This window comes from Siphateles boraxobius, unplaced genomic scaffold (genome assembly GCF_051911475.1).
Source record: "Siphateles boraxobius isolate OS27281-9 unplaced genomic scaffold, OSU_SipBor_1 41, whole genome shotgun sequence".
Lineage (NCBI taxonomy): Eukaryota > Metazoa > Chordata > Actinopteri > Cypriniformes > Leuciscidae > Siphateles > Siphateles boraxobius.
Window position 1 is genome coordinate 22,872,481 of NW_027509042.1, and position 22,644 is coordinate 22,895,124.

General features: G+C 40.5%; 1 protein-coding gene across 2 annotated transcripts in view; it reads right to left on the bottom strand.

The window, feature by feature from the left end:
• pik3r5 (phosphoinositide-3-kinase, regulatory subunit 5) overlaps positions 1 to 22,644 on the bottom strand; it is a 43,332-nt gene that overhangs the window by 10,712 nt on the left and 9,976 nt on the right. Inside the window, exons 1-13 of one of the 2 annotated variants that reach the window (XM_077198997.1) lie at positions 19,148 to 19,213; positions 17,023 to 17,133; positions 14,223 to 14,323; positions 12,587 to 12,655; positions 11,524 to 11,662; positions 11,120 to 11,189; positions 9,276 to 9,450; positions 8,681 to 8,849; positions 7,816 to 7,884; positions 6,756 to 7,615; positions 4,839 to 4,964; positions 4,412 to 4,543; positions 3,955 to 4,048 (exon numbers count right to left, since the gene is read on the bottom strand). In XM_077198997.1, coding sequence (XP_077055112.1) covers positions 3,955 to 4,048; positions 4,412 to 4,543; positions 4,839 to 4,964; positions 6,756 to 7,615; positions 7,816 to 7,884; positions 8,681 to 8,849; positions 9,276 to 9,450; positions 11,120 to 11,189; positions 11,524 to 11,662; positions 12,587 to 12,655; positions 14,223 to 14,323; positions 17,023 to 17,133; positions 19,148 to 19,157 — 2,125 coding nt within the window. In that variant the 5' untranslated portion in view covers positions 19,158 to 19,213. Of the gene's footprint in view, positions 1 to 3,954; positions 4,049 to 4,411; positions 4,544 to 4,838; positions 4,965 to 6,755; positions 7,616 to 7,815; positions 7,885 to 8,680; positions 8,850 to 9,275; positions 9,451 to 11,119; positions 11,190 to 11,523; positions 11,663 to 12,586; positions 12,656 to 14,222; positions 14,324 to 17,022; positions 17,134 to 19,147; positions 19,214 to 22,644 lie in introns of those variants that run through there. The other variant, XM_077198998.1, reaches the window with a different exon arrangement.

Genomic DNA, 22,644 nt, shown 5'->3' on the forward strand with positions numbered 1-22,644 from the left:
CCCCCGAAAGCGAACCTCAGGAACTTCCTGTGTTGTGGAAGGATGGAAACGTGGAAGTACGCGTCCTTTAGATCTATCGTGACAAACCAGTCCTCGGACCTGATCTGTGACACGATCTGCTTGAGAGTAAGCATTTTGAATTTGAGCTTCCCTACTGAGCGATTTAACAGGCGCAGATCGAAAATTGGACGCAACCCCCCATCCTTCTTTGGAACGATGAAATATCGGCTTTAATAACCCAACTCTCTGCTGGGAGGAAGAACTCGTTCTATAGCCTCCTTCAGCAGGAGAGTTTTCACCTTCTGTTCCATAACCAGAGCCTGCTCGGGGCCCACCACTGTGGGCAGAACCCCTCTGAAGCGAGGCTGGCGTGATCTCAACTGAATCGCGTACCCCTTCTCGAAAGTCTGCAGGACCCAATAAGATACATTTGGAAGGCTTTTCCACTCTGCCAAAAATTCTACTAAGGGTACCAGTCTCTCGAGACTGGCCTCTGGAATATTTTGAGTGGCAGACACAGTGCCCTGTAACGGCGCACCGGCAGGGAACAACTGGTCTGACCACTCTAAACCGCTCCTCAGAGCGGGCGAGCGTCCCTCGGGAAAGCGCTCGCTGGGACCGTCTACGCCCCGGCACGCAGGCGGGCTTGGCAGAACGGGCCCCTGAGGGCACCGAGAGAGAATAGGCGCTGTGTACTGCAGCGAACACCTTTCTCTCTTGGTGGGGACCACCCTCAGTACCCTGACGTTTCTGGCGTCAGGGCTTCGTCTTCGACGAAGCCTTCCTGGTGACAATAACCATCCTCAGATCGGCCTTGCCCCTGAAAGACCTCGTCTGAGAGCGCCGCACCTCGGCCCAGTCTTGCTGGGGAGGAGCACGAGACGACACACTCCTTTTCTGTTGCACCCGGTGTGAGGAGCTATCGACGGCCCCGGAGACATGAACACGGAGGGGGAGAAATTTCTGGAGCGCCGCTGCCTGCTTTTTCTCTTCCTGAAACCTCTCGATGACCGAATTCACTGAGTCACCGAAGAGGCCAGCAGTTGAAAGCGGGGCGTCCAGGAGTAAAGATTTTTCCTTTTCCTTCATGCTGGATAAATTCAACCATAAGTGTCTCTCCGTTGCCACCATGGCTGCCATAGAACGGCCCACTGATTTGGCCGTCTCCTTGGTGGCACGGAGAGAAAGATCTGCTGCCTGACGTAATTCTCGAATTACGTCAGCACTAATTTCATCCCCCTCACTCATATCTTTTAAAAGGTCTGCTTGATATGCTTGTAATATCGACATAGTATGTAAGCATGCTGCCGCTTGACCTGCCGCCGAGTAAGCTTTGCCCACCAAAGCCGAGGTATTTCTTAATGGCTTTGTGGGCAATGCCGGTGTCTTAAATGACGATGCCGTAACTGGAGATAGATGGCTCGCCAGCGTTTCTTCAGCCTTAGGCATCGCCCCATAACCATAATTCTTAGCCCCAGAAACATTTGAATAAACAGATGTTTGCTGGCTAAATATTCTGGATGACACTGGTCTTTTCCATGACCTGACACCTCGGTGTGGAGGTCAGGAAAGAATGGAAGACACCGGCGTGGAGGTGCAGCACGAGACGGCAGAAATCTTTCATCTAGTTTACTTTTTGAACGAGATTCCTGTCTATCAGCTGGCCACTCGATGCTTAATTTTTCTACAGCACGAGTGAGCACCTCCATAAGCTCCTCACTAGCAGGAGTCCCCAGTCTCTGCTGTATCAATACTTTCAACATCCAGATCCTCAGAACTGGATAATTGAAGTGATGGTGCCTCAGCCTGGGTGGAAGAAACCGCAGCGCGTGCTTCCACACCCGGATCTGAGGCACTGGATCTACCAGGTAAAGGCTGCGATAAGGCAGAGCCCGTCTCAATCCCCGCTGATAGATCCATTTGCGATCCCCACGATTGAAGCCTGCGCTGTGCCTCGGCAGCAGCGGGACCCGAACCGCGGGGAGCGTTCACCGAACCACTCTCCTCAAAGAGGGCTCGGCGGGAGCGGAGTGTTTTCATTGACATATGCTCGCAATGCTTGCAACCAGCTCCCTCGAGAGCTGACTGGGCATGTTGCACTCCCATACAAACAACACACAGATCGTGAGTGTCCCCACCCGTGATATAACGTGGGCAGGGATGAACATACTTTCTGAACTGCTGTTCGCTCGCCATATTATATATATATATATATATATATATATATATATATATATATATATATATATATATATATATATATATATATATATATATCGTCTCTTTATATTTTTTTTTATATGTGAAAAACTCCTGCCTAGCAATTTCTAAGCACAGACGAAAACACTTTGAGACACAGACGGATTATTCACACACAGAGCGCCGGCTGAAGACTCAGAAGCTGACGTGCTTGTGTTTTGGGGTGCTTATATAGTTTCCTGGTCGATGACGTCACCCGCCTATGACGTTCCGTCTCGCCATTGGACTGATTTCATACGTGCTTCATGACGTACTCACGCAGGGGCGTTCCCAAAGCGTTGTCACGCAGCTCGAGTTCCCTGATAGGGAACCCTGATCCGACATTCATGTGTATGTAAATTTGACAAGTCACCTATCGAAACATTGTTGCAGACCAGGTGCACCCCTTAAAAGTGTATTCAAAGTGTTGCTATGGCCTCCAAATTCCCCAAATCTCAATCCAATTGAGCATCTGAGGGATGTGCTGGACAAACAAGTTCAATCCACAGCAGCTCCTCCTCGCAACCTACGGGACTTGAAGTATCTCCTGCTAACATCTTGGTGCCAGATACCAAAGGACACCTTTAGGGGGTCTTTTAGAGTCTACCAATAGCATATTAGGCAGGTGGTCATAATGTTTTGGCTCATTTGTGTATGCTTAGAAAGGAAAATTGTCCTGGTGATTGCTTTAATATACCCTGGGAAAAAGGAAGTTTCTGAAAGGAAAGCATACACTCTTAACTCGAAATTAGTTGACTTTACTCGCAAATCGCGTGGAAACCCGTTGCCCTATACCACTTTAGTTTTTACACAAGCTGAAACTAAACATGTTGAGTTGTATTAACATGGAACCCTAACTTTTTACACAAGCTGAAACTAAACATGTTGAGTTCTATTAACATATAATCTTATGTACGGTGCAGTAGACAAAACAAGTTTACATTAGTAGTCTTTATTGAAAATCATTAGTTCACATTCTAAAACTTTGAGTTTAGGTGTACTACTAGGTACCCATCATGCATTGCAACGTATGCATGCATTTCATTTTCCATGACTTTTAATCTCTATTGACAACATCAATGTGCAGTCATCACTGGATCACTTTACTATAGCTTTTTGGCTATGACAATTGTACCTTTTTAGACACACAAGTAAAGCACCCAGATAATAACTAAATTTCAAATGTCAAGGGCAAGAGCCAAACTAAAGCCAACACTTATCACCATTATGGTGAATATTTTTAAATTAAATTAAACAATAATTCATCAACATCTAAACCTCTGTTAATTCTCAATACCGTCTGTTGCCGAGGCCTGTGCTCGTCCAGGCAGGTGAAGAGCCCCTTGGAAGCACGTTAGACGTTGGTCTTTTCACGTGACCAGGCAGGTTTTTGAATACCAGTGGTTTCTGAATTTTGATTTGTGATGTGGTGTTTGAACCCCTCCCCTTCCTTATGAAACTAAACATACCAAGTCATCTCTGCTAAACTCATTAGTGCAATGAATCTTTCAGCTAAATAGTACAACCAACTAATGTTGTTTAGTAATGATAGCAGGTTTTTACAAAACATAAAAGAATAAGTAATGATCACTCGTAAGTTTAATTAGAAACAAAATCTGGGTTTACAGTGTACTAAGCAAACATCAAATAATGTGAAATTGGCCATTCATAGAAACAAAGATCTGAAATTATATCTTGATGTTTTTCCACACTCACCCATGGCCTTGATGGCTCTTGTACCAGCTGTGTGGCCCAGCTCCAGAGAATGAATAAACACTTCAGTCCGTCTCTCTCCTCCAGCTAGTGTCAACTATAGTCAAGAATAGGAATAAAACTTTTGTGAAACTATTGGATTGCATTATGCTCGTAAAAGATGCAAGACAAATTTCAAAATAGGCCAGAAAAGATGATTGAAATACTGTAGTCAATAGTTAACACCAAGAAACATCTAAAAATGTATGTAGATGAATGTATTGAATGAATGTATAGTTTATTAAAAAAAATAAAAAAACAGAACCCATTGGAGAAAGATCCTCCACATTTTGCCAGATATGTTATAATATAATAGATGTATAACTTAAAAGTCTATCTATTTATTAACTTTTTATGGTACAATAAAAAGTCTTTGACTGGAACTGCCACAGAATGAGGAAATGGCACGTTTTTTATTCACCTCTGCTTGATAGAGCTGAATGAGGGCAGGGCGGGCGGCATGGCGGCAGTAATGGAGCACCAGGTCAGCAAATATCGGTAAACGCCCCTCAGCAGCGCCCTCGGACAAGTCTGAGTCAATCTTTGATGTTTGCTGTCAAGGCAAAAACATTTGATGTAAATGCATTGTTCATCAGTCATTTGATCGGGGGGTTGGGGCTGGGCATGGTGATAATCAAAACAATGCAAAACACACTTTCAAACACGCAAGTTCCTCATATGAATGGCTTTATGGGATGTGGGTTTTATTTGTGTGCGTGTGTGACCCTGCCGACAACTGCTTGCCATATAATGAAAGGTTTACAATGTTTGTTCTTCTTACTGATTATTTGAATATGAATGCATTCTCTGTTCATGTGAATGAGTTTGTGTAGACGTGAGAGTATCACCTGGCACAACACATTAACGGGCAGGTCCAGCAGGCTCAGAGTGTTACGCTCATACCAGGGATCCAGCATTCCCAACAGATTAGCTATGTCATTAGTGCTGTCCTCTGTCCCATTCACACTGAGATCCTGTTGATAAATTAATACCAATGTTTCTGTATCAAAATCTTACATGTGAATGTCTAGACAAACAATTGAATGAAAACAAAATCATCTTTGTTTTGACTTCAAAGTGTATGGTAGTGCACACAAAAGTAGTGTTGGACTTTATTAGCTTAGCTTAGACCAGGAGCAAAAATCTACATTCATATGCCTGATGAAACCTGAAGTCCAGCTGTCTTAAAACCTGCTAAGTTTGCATTTAAATGGTCCCAGCATGACCTGCTGGGGGGGGGGGGGGATGCCCTAATTCCCACTAAAACCATCTAGAGAGACCAGAATATCTTGTCTGGGATACCATCTAGACCAGATTAACACCATCAGAGATGTGGTTTGATATCTAATTAAGCAATGTGGCCCTTACACACTAAAAGATCTGAGAGAGATAACCACACTTAAATGTGGGAGTAAATCTCCTAATTTGGTGATTCAAGTGTGTCTGGAATACAGGAACCACATGTGAAACTGTAACGATTGACGCAGTGATAATTACAGCAATGGCTTGTGGCTGCAAGCAAGAAACACGAATGGCAACAATATAAGCAGTTTGGTGTTTGCTACTTTTCATCATAGTGTATTTGGTAGTTGCATTTACTGAAGGGCTGGTGAGAGCTACGGAGGTGAAAAACGCACCTGGGACAAAATTTACAAAAGAGTCAAGACACAACTGAATTGCTTGGAGAAGAGAGGCACACATTTTTTATGTACTTTTCATTAAAAACTGGTTCTGTACACACTTTGCAGATTTTAAGCAAATTCAGCTGTCACTACCTAATTTTTCATAAGTGAATTTGGTGGTTGAATGTGTTGTCATGCCAGTACAATTCTGTGTACCGAATAGGAATTAGCACTTGAGAAGAGAAGTGAAAAAATGCGGTTTTGAAAATTGGTCAAAAAGTTGGTGCGGATGGATGGCGGATGGATGATGAGTTTTGTGATGCGGTTGCGGATGAAATAATAGCCCATCCGCGCATCTCTAGTCTGCACTATTTCTCTCCAGATTTTTTGAACGATAACATTTTTTTTTTTCAACTAGAATTGTAATTGCTCATCAATGTGGGAGTTTATTGTTGTGGCATCTCCAGTAGTTTGTTAAAGTTATGTCTCTTTAATTTTTTTGTACTTGAAACAACACGCTGGGCCAGTATTGCGACTGTGTGGACCAGTTAATGAATGCAAAATGCATATTATGCTGATGACAATTATTTTATGGGGATTGGACATTCAAGGAGACATTTCAATTGTTTATTAAAAAAAACTATTGTTTTCTGAGTCAGTGTTGCTGCAAAGATGAAGTTGACGTTGCTGACTCGAAATCTCTGCAGTATAGTGAATGTGCGAACGCCTATAGGAAGAAATATACCTTTCATTTGGATTACATAATCAGAGAGTATTTGTTTTCGAATTGAATCGTTTAAAAGTATACATTTCAAGCTTTCTGTATGCCTTGTCCATTTTTCTTAGGTCTGTAAGGCAAGTAGTCTCTTCGCGTAACTGGAGCAAACCATTGTTTTTCCTAGATGCCTCGTCACAGCCAATCATGCAGCATGCTTATTGGCTCACTCATGTTGAAGAGATTAACTCCTTAGGTGTAGATATTTCATACCGCACGACAAGACATTTTTTGATACTCAATGGTATCGAGGCAATTCGGTCGGTGCCTAGAAAGTATCAAACTCGATACCCAGCCGTACACGTCACTATACGCATACCCACGTGTACATGAAAAAATCAAAGTATCAGTATTGTAATTTCACTCACAATGCTAGAGATGGCTGATTTCAGTGGACTTGCTGAGAGCTGCAGAGAAGAACCCGAGTTCCTCAACGAAGAGTTGGCTGGAGTTGTATCTCTCCGTACAGGCACAAAGAAAAACTTCATCCTGAAAGCTTTGGTGAGGTGCGGACAGTCTCTTTCTCTTTTCCTTAGACTGCCATATGCACGGGCAACCCTCCCTGCCACATGATCTGCCCCAAACACTACCACTCTGAGCGTAGTGCCCCCTGTTGGCCCTTCCTCATCATCGCTACTCAGAATAGGTCTTCTCCTGTAGCAAACGTATTGCAGCTGCGAGAGGGGGGGCAATGGTAACCCGAAATCAGAGTTCCGCAGCCGCACCTGCTGTGGCAGAGAATTTGATCTCTTAGAGCGGACGATCACTAATTCTTTAGCCTCAGGGGTGCCCAGGCTCTTGGCTCGACAGAGAGAGTTATTGCTGCGAGGTTTGAAGAGTCGTGAGAGGCACTTGGAAAGTCGTGCGGTGGTTTTGGTCTTGGACACATATGCTGTGCTCATACTGTCCTCCTCTGCGTCCTCACAGAAGTCACTGTCTGTACCCGAAGCTTGAGATGAGTATGAAAGCGTGGAGAGGGGAGAGTTTTCGGAGGAAGCGACTGACACCGTGGAGAACATGGAGTCTTTGGAGGCAGTGGAAAGGGAGGAGACAGTGGAGAAGGTTGAGGCACGATAGTCAACGCAACCGTTTGATACAAACTCCTCCTCCAATACATCATATACATCATCTTCCACGTCAACATTGTCAACATCATCCTCCTCCATGCCCTCAGATGTTTGAGATAAGGTCAATTCAGACTCTATGTCTAGAAGGTCGTTTAAAACATCTAGCAAAAAACAAAAAAGGAAAATCATGACTCAGAGGGTCATTATTAGCTGGAGGATTAATTTCCAACTCATAATGATATTTTAAACTAAATCAAAGCGACTGGAAATCAATCTTATAATGTTTATAATTCCAAAACACCCAAACAAATGTTTGAATAAGCAGAACAAAAATGTGACTGGCTTGAATTCCGTGTCCTACCAAAATTATCCTTGTCCCAATGGAAGGTGTAGCACTTGGCTGCTGGAAGGCTGAGCGTCTGAAGAACCCCTAGTGACACAAACACAACAAAGTCTTTCTCATTAATCACCAGCCCACTCCAAACCCAACACACCACTGTTTCCCAAGCCGAAAAACCATGCCATCAGCTTTATTGCTTCATGTTGGCCATCCATCTTTGTTAAGTTTCTAAGAGTTGGTGCCAGGTGATATGTACTACTGCTGCCCAGACAAATAAAGTAGTATGTCACCAAGCAACAACCATGAAACCCCATAGGATGTAGACCACAAATTCAAATGGCCAAAAGTATGTGGATGCCCAAATATTTCAAAGCCATTGGCTTTAATAGGGAGTTTGCTATAAGTTTCCATTCTTCTGGGAAACGTAGCTATTTTCAACAGCTATATTCTGTTGACTGAATGGGATCGAATCCTTGTACCCATATGTTTTAATTAGGGTGTCCACATAATTTGCCCAGATAGTCTATGATGCAGCATAATCTATGTGTGTATTATACAGTATCTTTTTCTTTATTCATATTGTTGATAGCTAGTGAATGGTAATTGATGGTATAATGAAAGCATTTAAATGAAGATTATTTTAATATAACTAAATTGTAAGACGTATTGGCCACATGGAAGTTTGCTAATGGAAGTTAGCTAGTTGGCCCCGTCCCCTGGTTGAGAACCACTGATTTAGAAAGAAAAATGCAATTTAAAAAGTATTAAGATTTCATCATGCTTAATTAGTATTACGTTGGACTCAAGTCTGGTAGGAATTCAAAGCACATTTCACGGTCTCTTTATGCTTTGTGAGGTGGGCTAGAAGTAGGAAGTGAGATTGTACCATCTGATATTGTGCTATTGAAGGCTGGTATGTCAAGTTTTTCACGCAGCGCCTCCAGGCCACTCTCCACATGTTCTCGAGCTTTAGCTATATCTGTCATGGCAGCTGCAGACTCTAGAAGGTCACTCACTGAGGACAGGACCTGCGCCAACTCATCGTCACCAAGGCACTGAAAAGGAATCAACTTCCTTCATATATCCTCTTATGTTGTAGCAAGTCATTCAAAGTCAGAATTTGATAAATGTTTAGCAGTGTTTAAAATTAAGTCACCCCTGATTCTAACTTCCAAGTAATCTCATAAAAAGTAAATTTCACCTTTTGCAAGTAAAACTATTATAACAAGCTTTTCCCCTCCATTACTCCCACTCCACCCATCTATTTCTTCTCCATTTGCCACCCACAAACCCACATATGAGTCATTGGTCACACATTCATATCAACCCCCAGCCCAAGTAGATCACGCATGTCCCCACAGAGTGATACGCCCACACATTAAACACACTAAATCATAATCTGATGCACACATTCACTCTGTATCAACTCAAGTCTTTTGGAGTCCATTAAAACAGCAAACATATTGTAATGTGAGGTGTACCTGCAGAGCACCGCTGATGGACTGTAGTGGGTATTTAGTTCCCAGCACTGCCTGGAAGCTGTGTTTAATGAGTGTAACGCTACTCTCTCTCTGTGAGACCTCCGCTCCACTGAGCTGCTCCGCCACAGACAGGAACTCTGCAGGCACCTCAGCCGGGTTCATCAACAACACCGTACTGCAACCGAAAAAAACACCAGAAAACATCACTGTAGTGAAGCAGAAACACTGAGCAAACACAGCAGTCGTGTCCACAGATAAGCTTTATAATCGTTATTTTCTAGCGCATTTGATTTGAGTATAACAACAACCATGTTTAAATAACTTTATTCATAAAATAAATAGTTGTTTATCTATAGATCGCAGAGAGGACTTCGCTATATTAAAATGGCTAGCCATTGTAAAAAAGTACTGTGGTGATTCCATGGTATTATTTACACCAAGGCAGGCTCTTCAACTCCAATCCTGGAGGGCCAGTGTCCTGCAGACTTTAGTCCAAGCCCAATTGAACCCACCTGTAATTTACAAGTAATTCTGATCACCTTAATTAATTTGTTTGTTGTGTTTGGTTAGGGTTTGAGCTAAACTCAGCTAGCCCTAGCTACACTACCGTACAAAGGTTTTGGGTGAATGTGTTTATTTTTATGGGGCTGTTTACACGACAACGTTTTCAGCTAAAAACTGAAAACTTTTTATGCATTTTGTCCAGCCATTTACACGACAATGGCATTTTGGGGGCCTGAAAATGCACATTTTTGAAAACTGGGTTAAAAGTGCAAGTTTTTGAAAACAGTATAGTCTCCGTATAAAATACAAAAACTCGAAGTTGTAAAAACGGTGATGTCATGTGCGTGCGTATGTTGAGTCTACAGGACGTACTGTTTTTTTTACAAAGTGACATGTTATAATTAGGGCTGGGAAAAGATTAATCGCAATTAATCGCATCCAAAATAAAAGTTTGTGTTTACATAATATATGTGTGTGCACTGTGTATAATTATTTTGTATATATATATAAATACACACACATGCATGTATATATTTAAGAAATATTTGCATGTATATACTGTATATATTTATTTATAATTTATATTATATATAAATATATTTTTTTCTTATATGTATACATGCATGTGTGTGTATTTATATATATATACAAAATAATTATACACAGTGCACACACATATATTATGTAAACACAAACTTTTATTTTGGATGCGATTAATCTTTTTCCAGCCCTAGTTATAATACTTTTGCTTGCAAAAGGTGAAATTCATATGATAAATAAATGACAGCCAAATGACAAATAAAATTGACTGTATGCACAATATTTTGATTTCAACATTTCATTTTTCTGAAGTTTCAACTTCAGAAGTTTCTTCTCATCTCATCTTATTTCGTATTTTATTACTTGCATTAAGTATTGTTTTCGAAACAAACATGCGACACATGACCTACCAGTTGAAAACCATTGAATTATACCATGGTCCTGAATAACTACCATATTTATATACCATGGTATTTACAGGGTACTTTAAATTAAAAAAGCATGGTATTACCATGCTGCCCTGTCCAAAAAACATGGTGAACGTTTTTGTCACACAATTTTTACACAGAAAAGGACTTGTTAAGATACTCATAACGAATCTTACTGTAAGCAGGGCAATTCGTTGCGATACTGTGGCCAATGTCATAATGTCATGCTAAAACAGATGTATAATATGACAATACAATTTTGGATATCCAAGAACTGACACAGGAAGCGAGAGGTGAAGACTGCAACCACAAAGGGCTGAGCAATAACTGACACAACAGGATTTCCTCCTGCTTCTGTGGAAACACACTCACATGATCTTAGAACGCTGACTGGAGATGGCAAGCCCTTGTTCCTCTCTTACCAGTCTGTGGTACGAAATTCCTGATTCAAGCAAACACACACAAGAACACATTATTTCATCAGATTTTAACATTATGTAACAAATCAACTTCTTAGTGAATGCACTGACGTTAGAGTGTACGTTAAGTAATCTTTAAGGTACTACTAGTGCTCTTAAAACAGAAAAACAAGTGTAGTATTTATTTTGAAAATAATTGCAGTGCTTCTTGAAACCACTGAGGGGCAGTGTGTTACTTCACTTCTCTTGATAAAAATGATGAATTAGCAGATTGGGACAAGGTTAACTAGCTGGTCCGTACTAAGGTAGTCAGTTGCCTGATGGTTTATCTTGTGTGTATTGATGTCAATGTGCTACCTGGAGCTCTAAGCTCTTGATGTAAGGTGGAGAGCAGGCTACGACACACACTGCAATAAGGTTCAGGCCACGCTAGGAAGCCATGAAACACTTCACAAGCTTCTGTCAGAATCTCTCCATTAGATGGACAAAAAGGCACCTGCAAAGAGAAAAAAGACATGTGATTTCATTAACACCAGCTTCTGGGTAAATGAGATAAAGCCCAAACTGAGAGCAAGTGGAGTCCAAAAGTCTGATTGAAAATACTGCTTCTTTTCATTTTTCTGATTTAATACTGAATCACTACAAATCACATTATTAGCAGAAAATTTTGAATGAAAAGCTGAAAAATGTACATACATTTCATATTTTTCTTCATTAAGGTTTATTTTATATATATTTTTTAACTCCTTAAACTTGGTTTATTTCAATGTTTTCATAAATAACAAAATTAAGATTCACAGAATTTAATATCATATAATTTAATATAATAATTCTTAGTTGACTTTGACTGAAAAATTCTAGTATTAATAAGCAGTGAAGCATAAAATATAATAAAAGACTATGCCAAATTACTTAAAGGAATAATTCACTTAAAAATGAAAATTCAGTCATAATTTACTCACCCTCAAGTTGTTTCAAGCCTGTATAAATTTCTTTCTTCTGCTGAACACAAAAGAAGATATTTGGAAGAAGGTTGGTAACCAAACAGTTGATGGACCCCATTGTATTGTTTTTCCTACTATGGAAGTCAGTGGGGTACATCAACTGTCTGGTTACTGACATTCTTCAAAATATCATCTTTTGTGTGAAATAAATTAGTACAGGTTTGAAACAACCAAGATGATAAGAGAATAAGGTTCAAGTTTTTTCTATCATTAGAATATTAGGATAGTTGTATCACCTATCCCTCCAAAAACCAAAACAAAAAACCCTTCATAGAAGATACGTTTTTAAGTCACTGTATGTATGAATTGCTTTTATATGTATATGTGTGTGTATATATATATATATATATATATATATATATATATATATATATATATATATATATATATATATATATATATATATTTATATTTACCTGCAGGAGTGTGGACTCAAACATGAGAGCCAAGGGGGCCACAAGCTCGTAATGACAGTCCTGTTGAATCTAAAACAGCAGAGAAAGATATACAGCATCACCACCTTTACATAAACTTACTCTGTATTTTTGATCACATCTATACACCTAAAATACATTTAAATAAATAAATATACTGTGTAACTTTTGGCCCTCTTTGTTTAAAAAACAAAACTGCATGTATTTTGCGGAATAACATTTTTCTGGTCGTGCTTCGGCTCTGCATGACTGTGGGGGTGAATATGACCCTTCACAACAGATTTACAATGAACTGCATTTGGCGATTTATCTGTTCAATAAAATACCTTACTCACCTGTTGAGTAATAAAAACACCATCTCCTTGCTTTTACAATATTTAAAGGGATAAAAGGCAGTTTCTGTTTTGAAGTCCATAAAAGTGCATCTATCCATCATACAAGTGCTCCACACGGCTCCGTGGGGTTAATAAAGGCCTTCTCAAGCGAAGCGATGAGTTGGTGTAAGAAAAATATTCATATTTAACATGTTACAAAGTAAAATTCTAGCTTCCGGCCAAACGAACATTCGCAGTCTACTTACGCCTAAAGCTCAACTTAGACAACTTATGACGTCGGAAGTAGCGTAGTGCTTCATGGTGTAGCATAAATATCAACAGTACGTCGCATTACTTGCATAAGTTGCGCTTTACACTTAAGTCAAATCCGTATGCTCGTTTGGCCAGAACCTAGTTATTTTACTTTATAAAGTTTTAAATATGGATATTTTTCTTACACAAACTCATCGCTTAGCTTCAGAATGCCTTTATTAACCCCCAGAGCTTTGTGGAGCACTTTTATGATGGATAGATGCACTTTTATGGCTTTCCAAACAGAAACGGTCATTCACTGCCATTATACAGCTTTGAGGAGCCAGGACATTTTTTAATATAACTCCGATTGTATTCGTCTGAAAGAAGAATGTAATACACACCTAGTATGACTTGAGGGTGAGTAAATCATTGACTAATTTTTGGATGAACTATCCCTTTAATATCCCTCGCCATTTTCAAAAAGCTAATCCATTGTTGATTCTCGTTTTATTACGAGTTCTGACGCTTTATCATTTTGCCAGCAGACTCTCCTCTTGTCTGCGTTTTTCGGGTGATTCCGAAAACCCGGAGGTTCAAGATTTAGCGTGCTCCATGTCAACCGTCTCGCTCATTGTGACAACTAACCTATGCCACTCCCACACCATATACACGTCAAAGTAGCCGGAGCATCTTTTCTCTATTTACAGATATGACGAGACACGCGCAGGTGCGTGACTTATGTATGCAATTTCCTTTGAAACCCGTCATGTCAGGTCTAAAAAATAAACACTTATAATAGGCTTACCATAGTGAATCAGGCTAAGACACAAATACATTTTGGAATAAGGACTGATAATGTACTTTAAACAACAACAATTTCTTAGAATAGATTAGATCTTATCTGTCGCATCCTGCAGAGCCCACAAGGGGGCATAGAGATCTCAACACATAGGGCATAAATAGACAGTACACAAACGTGATAGAAAGTATCACCTCTACGCGGGTGTAGTATTCTGTTCAGTTAGCTATGTGTTCACATGCATACTCACCTCTCTGGCTTTTCTGAGAATTTGCTGCAGTAGAATGAGAAAGTTCTCTGGGTCTCTCTTTAACAGCTCTACTAGACTCCAGCGGTTCATACACCAACCAGCTGCACAGACACACAAACATAGATATGCACACATAAGAACCCTAATTGTGAAACAGGCACAAATGTGTGACTTACACTTCAGATGAAGATGATATTAGTAAACAAGTCCCTCATAGCATGAATGTAAAGAACACAAAGAACACACACATCAGACAGGAAAGGACTGGTTCATTACACGATACTGATACTGAAATCTCCGCTGTTTAGGGTCAACGGGTTCCCTGCTCTAAACAGTGATGTGCAGTTTTGGTTAAAATTCTGAGAAGAACATACTCTCTGCGGTGAACAAATTGAGAGCAGCAGTGTAAACAGATCATACTGGTTTAGTGATAGAACTGTGTGTAACCTCACAGCCTCATATATTTAGAACATGAACGATGCAGAGCTGAGTACTCAAAGCTTTCCTAAAGATCTGCAGTGACTGATACCAATTCTACTTTATTCGAAGGACAAAATGCATCTCAGCTTCCTGCCCAACTGAAGGTGTCAAATAATACATTTCCTTTACAACAGACTCTGAGAATAACATCTTTTTTTCAGAATCTATCAACAGTGTCACACTATGCAGAACATTTGACACAAACAACATTATAACAACGTTTATCGGTAAATGTGACGGGTGTGATCTTTTTTTGTCTTAATACAAAAAAACTGTTTCCTGGCTCATTAAAACACCAACCAAAACAAATACACAACTAATAAAGATTCTATTCATGCCCTTTGCAAAACAGAGAAATAAAAACAAATCAGGACTAATTCAACTCCCAATATGTTAGTATATCACAGCTGTGTATTATGCCATCTCTGAGGCCATTCAGTTAAAAACTGATAAAGGTGAAGGTGTAAAATAATACATTTCCTTTAGAACAGACTCTTAGAATAACATCTTATTTCTGAATCTATCAACAGTGTCACACTACGCAGAACATTTTACACAAACAATATTATAAGAACGTTTATCAGTACATGTGATGGGTGTTATTTTTTTATTTTTCTTAATACAAAAAACAGTTTCCTGGTATATAAAAACACCAGCCAAGGCAAATACACAACTAATAAAGATTCTATTCATGCCCTTTGCAAAACAGACAAATAAAAACAAATCAGGCCTAATTCAACACTCCCAATATGTTAGTATATCACAGCTGTGTATTACCGATATGCCATCTTTGAGGCCATTTAGTTAAAAACTGCTTTTATAGTGGAAAAGTAGTGTTTTTTGTTTTGTTCACACAATTAAATGCTACAATCAGGTGCAGGTGCGGGACGTAACATTTTCCTTGCTTTATCATAAAAGTGGACCCTTTTATGATCAAGCAAGGAAAATATGTTATCATACAGTGCTTAGCATAAGTGAACACACTCATGCTAAAGTTGACTAAAAAGAGGAATAAAAAAATCATCTTTTGTAAATTGATCTTAATGCCTTAATTAAATAAATGAGGAAAAATCCAATCTTTAAGGACACCAATTTTCTTTGTGAATGAATAGTATTCCTGTATAACCTAGAGATTGGCAAGGGGTACTTTCCATAAGATCATCTCTCAATGCAAATCAAACCAGCTATTAGGCTAACTGAAATAAAACCATGACAATCTCTAGGTATGGTGAAGGGAATGTGATGATTTGGGGCTTTTTTAATTCCAAAGGCAAAGGGAACTTTATCAGGATGCATATTATCCTGGATCCATGAAACAACTGGCCTTTAAAAATAAAAATCTGCCTGTCTCTATGGGAATTTAACATAGGGGTGTCCTGACTCATGCACCCTGTATTTTAAGGAAGAACATTTATTTATTTACGATACATTATTCATTCACAAAGAAAACTGGTGTCCTTAAATGTTGGATTTTTCCTAATTTTTTTAATGAAGGCATTAAGAACAATTTCCAAAAGATGATTTGTTTATTCACTTATGCGAGGCACTGTATATGTTCTTTATATGATATTTTAAAAGATTTCTTGACACAAAGGCATGGTGATCTGGAGGGGTCCTCTCTCTATAATATTATTTCCTGTTTAGTTTTGTTTCTGAATGTTGGCTGCCTCATATTACTTGGTTGCACCACTGATTTGATGGAAAAAAATATGAATAATCAATGACATGGTGATATTTATATATATATATATATATATATATATATATAAATAAATAATTTTGCCCAACTACTTAATGAGGTTTTCTTTTCAAGAATTCCATTATTTTAATTAGGCTTTTTTTCTTTCATTATAATATCAGGATAATCGTAAGAGTAGATCTAATTGTCTATTTTTTTGTACTCTATGCTCCCCCCAAAAATATCAAAACAAAAATTTCATTAAAAAAATTCAAAACATGTCCATCATAGAAGAGATGTATTTTTCACAATATGCATGTACTGAATATATGAATTTTTGAATAAATTATTAGGTGAAGACAAAAAAAGAAAAAGATTGTTGTCTCACTGAATTATTTGAATGAATTAACACTGAGAAGCCAATTTACAGTTAGCCAGCAGGCCAACCCAAATGCCAAATAATGCATATATCCCTATCAGTGAAATAAGCTCAATTGAAACCAAATGAGAAAAAATGAGAAAGGAAGAACACGCATGTAAACTCTACAAAACAGAAGTAAAAAAAAAGAAATGAGAACCAGTGATGTCAACCAACAGCGACCCATCACCATCAGCAGCAGAGGGTAAGTGGGGTGGCCTTACCGTTCCAGGATTGAGCCAGGCTTTCTGATGGCCGGAGTCCATCCAGGCATCTCTCCAGAGCGTGCTGGATCCGGTCCTCTGTGCACGAGGTGTGCTGCATTTTGACTGTTACTATAAAGAAGCATAAGAACTAAAGTCATATAAAGGAAGCTGCAAAACATTGCCTCCTATATCTGATCTGTAAATACAATACGAAGAAAATATTACATAATACAGTTGAACAGCTTCCTTATGTCCATGGAAGAATTTCAATCAGATCAGTCAAAGAACAATGTTACGCTTTTATGCTTTAGGTTTCTGTCTGGCTCTACTGTACAGCCAATAACACAGCTTGTCAAACCTGGAACAAGTAGCAGCATGTGTAATAAAATATCTGTCATTCCAGATAATGATATCTGCATAGACAAACACATGCATGTGTCTTTTTCAGGGAAGTAAACACACAGCATCCTTTGCATGTCTGTAAATGATATTGAGGTTTAGGAAAATGTTCAACCCGGTGACAGAGAATTTCAAGAGAACTATCGTGTTTAGGGATTATTACGGGGATTGCCTACGGTTTGTTTTTCTTCCTGAAAACATTTAAAGTTCCTGATGTTTACTGTTAGAGGTATGGCATCTGCCATCTACTGTAGCAATAAACAACACTAGTATGTTGCCTGGGAACAGACCAGTTGCATAAACATAGCCACTAAGTTAAGACTGTGTTAAGAACTAGTCTGACCAACTAGCAATTAATTAGGGCTCGCTCTTTTCAGATTCTAATGAGACCAATCTACCTTTTTGTGTAAAGAGCTTTTAAAAAATTGACCAGTCTTGAAGAAAAAAATGAGATGACTACTTGTAAGACAAGTCTTAGAAGTTTATGAAACCGGTCACAGGATAATAAACAATGCCTAGTTCAAAAATAGTAGAAAAACCTCATTCTGTCGAATGAAATACAGATCATGCACAGATATAGGCTACAAATGCAAGTTTTGAAATCCATATAATCCTTTTATGAGAGAAAAAATTACCCAATTGAGCTGAAGTAGAGTAAAGTAATGACATTAAAACATGACAAATATATTTCTCTTCCACCAGACTAATTTCCTTAAATGCAAAGAACCGCATATGATGATTTTTTTTTCTCCCAGTGAGTCAGTGACCAATGAAAGTTTAAAATTCACAATAACTTGACTAGTTAAGCTAAATGTTTAAACTTCATTGGCAGTTTTTAGAGTGCAGCTGTGACAGAGATATAGATAGAATACTTACAAATATTACAGAGATAGTTCACCCAAAAAATGAAAATTCTGTCATCATTTACTCACCCTAAAGTTGTTCCAAACCTGTTATATTTAATTTCATTCCCTGTATAAATTCTGCTGAACATGAAGGAAGATATTTTGAAAAAAGATTGTAACCAGGCCGCTTTTGGGGCACCATTGACTCCCATAGGACCAACACTGCTATGGAAGTCAATTGTGCCCCAGAACTGTTCAGTCTCCAACATTCTTATAAATATCTTCCTTTGTGTAGCCTAGCCTACAACAGAACAAAGAAATGTATACAGGTTTGGAACAACCTGAGAGTGAGTAAATTATGACAGAACTATCCCTTTATCCATTCCACTGCGCTGCTTTCCCACTGTCTGTAACACAGCTACACTCACGCGTTGGACTTTTGCCTTCGCGTAAAAAAACGAGCTCTTTTTAAGTTAAACTTAAATAAACTTTCATTTTTTTAATTCTACTTCTTATTCTCCTGTTTTTAAACGCAAAAAAAACGCGCTGTATGTGAACAGACTCGAGTTGTAGCTAATGCATACGTTTACGTGGATCGTTTTTAATATACAAATTAAGGTTTTTAGGTCATTATATTAGAACATCAACTTGAATGTACGTTTGGCTCAGGCTCATATTAGACACCAGCTGTATTTTTACTTCAGAGAAAACTTCCCCAATGTCAAAACAAAAAATCCCCCAAACCATAGGCAAACATTCAAAGAGATATTAACTCTGAGTCATTAAACTCAAAGCTCAAACCACCAATATTTTTAGATGATAAACTAGAGTAACGCTTTTTTCTTCACTTAGCTGCTTGTAAACACTTGTCTAGCATATCTACAGGACTCATCACTCACCAAACATCATTCACGTTGCATTAACACACAAAGCTTGTGGCCCATTGAGCGTCATGCGTCATAAAGTGGATTTGCATAAACCGAGAAGCTCGCCGCACAATAGCCTATATAGCCCACGAGCTGTGTGCAAAGTTTGTTTTATTTTACAAGGGAACCTATGTCTAAAATAAATAACATTACGAAATAGTGAGATTATTTTAGATAATTCTTCATGATGTACATAATCACAATGTTTGTTTTATTTTGTGTTTAAACTGTGATGGATTTAAATCAAGTTTGAATGATGGATACAATGTTTTACGGGTTGATGATTTCAAAGAAGCTTTACGAAAATGTTCAAATAAAATAGGCTAATAAAATCTATCTATCTATCTATCTATCTATCTATCTATCTATCTATCTATCTATCTATAAATTACAGGAACGTCTTTCTGTCTTGTGTGTGTGTGTGTGTGTGTGTGTGTGTGTGTGTGTGTGTGTGTGTGTATCTGTCTGTCTGTCTGTGTGTCTGTTATTCGCATATCTCTCGAACCGTTAGTCCGATGGATTTCAAACTTGACACAGGTGTCTTGCTACGGGCACGAGTAAGTGCCAAGTTTGACGTTGTTTGGATTAGAAATGCAAAATATATCTTTAAATATATCTTTAAAGAAGCACACATTGGCTTTTGCCGCTCTAGCCGCTGGCCACTCCCCCTCTCAGAGACAGAAAGGGTCGAAGAAAGCAGCGGAGCTTAAGTAGCGTTCCCTTTCGAACGGTCACTTCGTATTGCGTAGCTATACGCAGTGGCGGAAACTCCTTTTCCTCGATTACTGAAGCCTATAATGTAAAACGCATTTGCACTCGCACAACCAGCACAGAGAGCGTCTGTTTCGCTCATTGTTTGCGCTGTGCAACTGCACATCCAATGGCGTAGGCGCCTCTGACGTGTGCGCCAATGAGCTAGCATTAAGCCACACACGTCAGAGCCAGCCAAGGGGCGCGGCCTTAACCTATTTTAGACCCCGAAAAGCACCATAATAGCAGATTTCACTCCTTCAGCGACAACACCACGTCTCTAATTGATGTTTTATTAACAAGGTTCGGGAGGAACACGTTCTAATGATCAAACAATCAAGTCATTCCAGCCTGCTGTCAGCAATCAGTAATCAACAGGTCCACTCAATCAGCACGAGTAAAGCCTATAAATATACTCAGTCGACTCACCCATATTCCTCGACAGTTTTCAGCATCCCTCCACCACCCCATCTCCTCACACTTGCCTAGTTATCTTCCTAAACAGAGATACGGGGGGGTCCTCTGGGTTCGGGCCCAATTTCCGAGCTCGGAGCCCTCCCCCCGGACAGCACGCCAAATACGCATAACCATTTATTCTCTGATCATTTGTAAGTGTGAACTCGTGAAGCTTTTACTGAGCCTTCGCCTTTGAACAAGCCCTTCAGCCTGAGCGAGCACCCTTTCAGTGGACTACGCCTTTGGTCGTTTTCTCCTGATGCCATTCACCTGTGGCTATCCGGCGACGACGCTATATTCATTGAGTGTTTGAGGCGTTGTTTCAAATGCCTCTCTCATCCTGTGCCACGTGCGGATCCAAGCTGCACGAGGCCGAGAATGCACTCTCTGCTGGTGGATGCTCGGCCTGTGCGAGTATGCCCATCTCCGTCCAGCGAACTCGGCTAGCTCTCTCTCTCTCTCGAGACGGCTACGCCGTTTCAGCCGCGCTTCCCTTTCCAGCCTTACTTCGGCTGAGGAAGAAGAAGCGCCGCTGCCAACGGCAGCCTGAGAGCATCGAAGTTAGTCAACGCCCCTGTATCCAGCTCCGGCCTCTTCGGCCCGGCGTCAAGGGTATCTCCGAGACGTACACTGAGGCACAAAAGGCATCCCAAGCTATGCAACACTTTTTGACGAAGCGTTCGAGCTCCGCGTCAAGTAGGTTCAAGCCCACCAAGCCCTCGACTCATCCAGCCAAACCAGCGAAGCAGGTCTCTCACCAGCGTCCAGCATCCAGCGAACCAGCGTCTTGTTGGATGCTGAGCCGAAGTCATCCTAGCACCAAGGATGAAAAGAGAGGGCACGTGTCTCGCCTAGCGGAGCACCCTCAAAAAGACCCGCGAAACTTCCCACGGCTCCCTATTCAGTTCAGACGGCTGGGGTTTGTACTATTGTAAACAGGCCCGCAGCAGTAAGCGTGCCTCTACAAACAAACGCCGTTTTCACGGCAACCCAAATAAAGCACAAAAATAGTATGTTTCACAATCACAACACACGGGTTCATGGTCCCCCTTTACTAGGCCACCACCTTCCTGTCATTACACTGACTTTTCCACAGGCAAAGCCTGTACATTCAGCCCAACACTCAGTATGTGCACAAATCACAATTTAAGGGTATCAGGTCCCCCTATCTTAGGCGGCCCGTCCCAATCAGTCTGTCAATCCCTAGCCACATGGGTGCTGGCCTGGCAAGCCATTCACGGTGTGTCGAGTTGGATCATAAACACTTGAAATCGAGGCTACTCGCTCCAATTCACTCACAGACCCCAAAAAATTTCAGGCGGTTATAGAGAGATCACGTGCTTCACGCCGAAATACAGAATCTGTTAGCAAAAGGGGCGATAGAGCTAGTCCCCCCGCGCTAAAGCATTCGGGTTTCTACAGCCGTTATTTTCTAGTTCCGAAAAAAGACGTGCGGTCTCAGACCCATACTAGATTTGAGACATTTGAACAAGGCTCTCATGAAACGGCCTTTCAAAATGTTAACTATCAAACACATCCTCGCGCAAGTTCGCCCTGGGGATTGTTTTTTTACACTGGATCTGAAAGATGCATATTTTCACATTCATATAAACTCTCGTCACAGGCCATTCTTGAGATTCGCCTTCGAGGGTCAGGTTTATCAATACACTGTTCTACCGTTCGGTCTGTCGCTAGCCCACCGTACATTCACAAAGTGTATGGATGCAGCGCTTTCTCCCCTGAGACATCAGGGAGTGCGACTGCTAAATTATCTCGATGACTGGCTGGTGCTACCACAGTCGAGAACCGAGCTACTAGCTCACAGGGATTTGATTCTCGGCCATTTGGAATGTCTGGGTCTCAAAATCAATGTTACCAAGAGCAAACTGACCCCAAGCCAGAGCGTGGTCTTTCTGGGCACAGATTTAGACTCTGTGATGATGACAGCGCGGCTCACACGAGAGCGCACGCTCTCTGTGCGAACACTGGCTGCCTCATTCAGGCCGCGCGGGCGAGCACCCCTAAAGAGATTTCAGAAACTTCTCAGTCTCATGGCAGCAGCATCACCAGTACTCTGTTTGGGATTACTGCGCATGCTCCCACTGCAGCACTGGCTGAAACGCCGTATGCCAACCCATGCATGGCAGTCAGGCAGCCTGCGCATCATGGTGACTCACGGTTGTTTAAGGACCCTGATTCCCTGGCGGGCTCAGGATTGGTACCACGAGGGTGTGGCCATGGGAGTACACGCATCCAACCTGGGT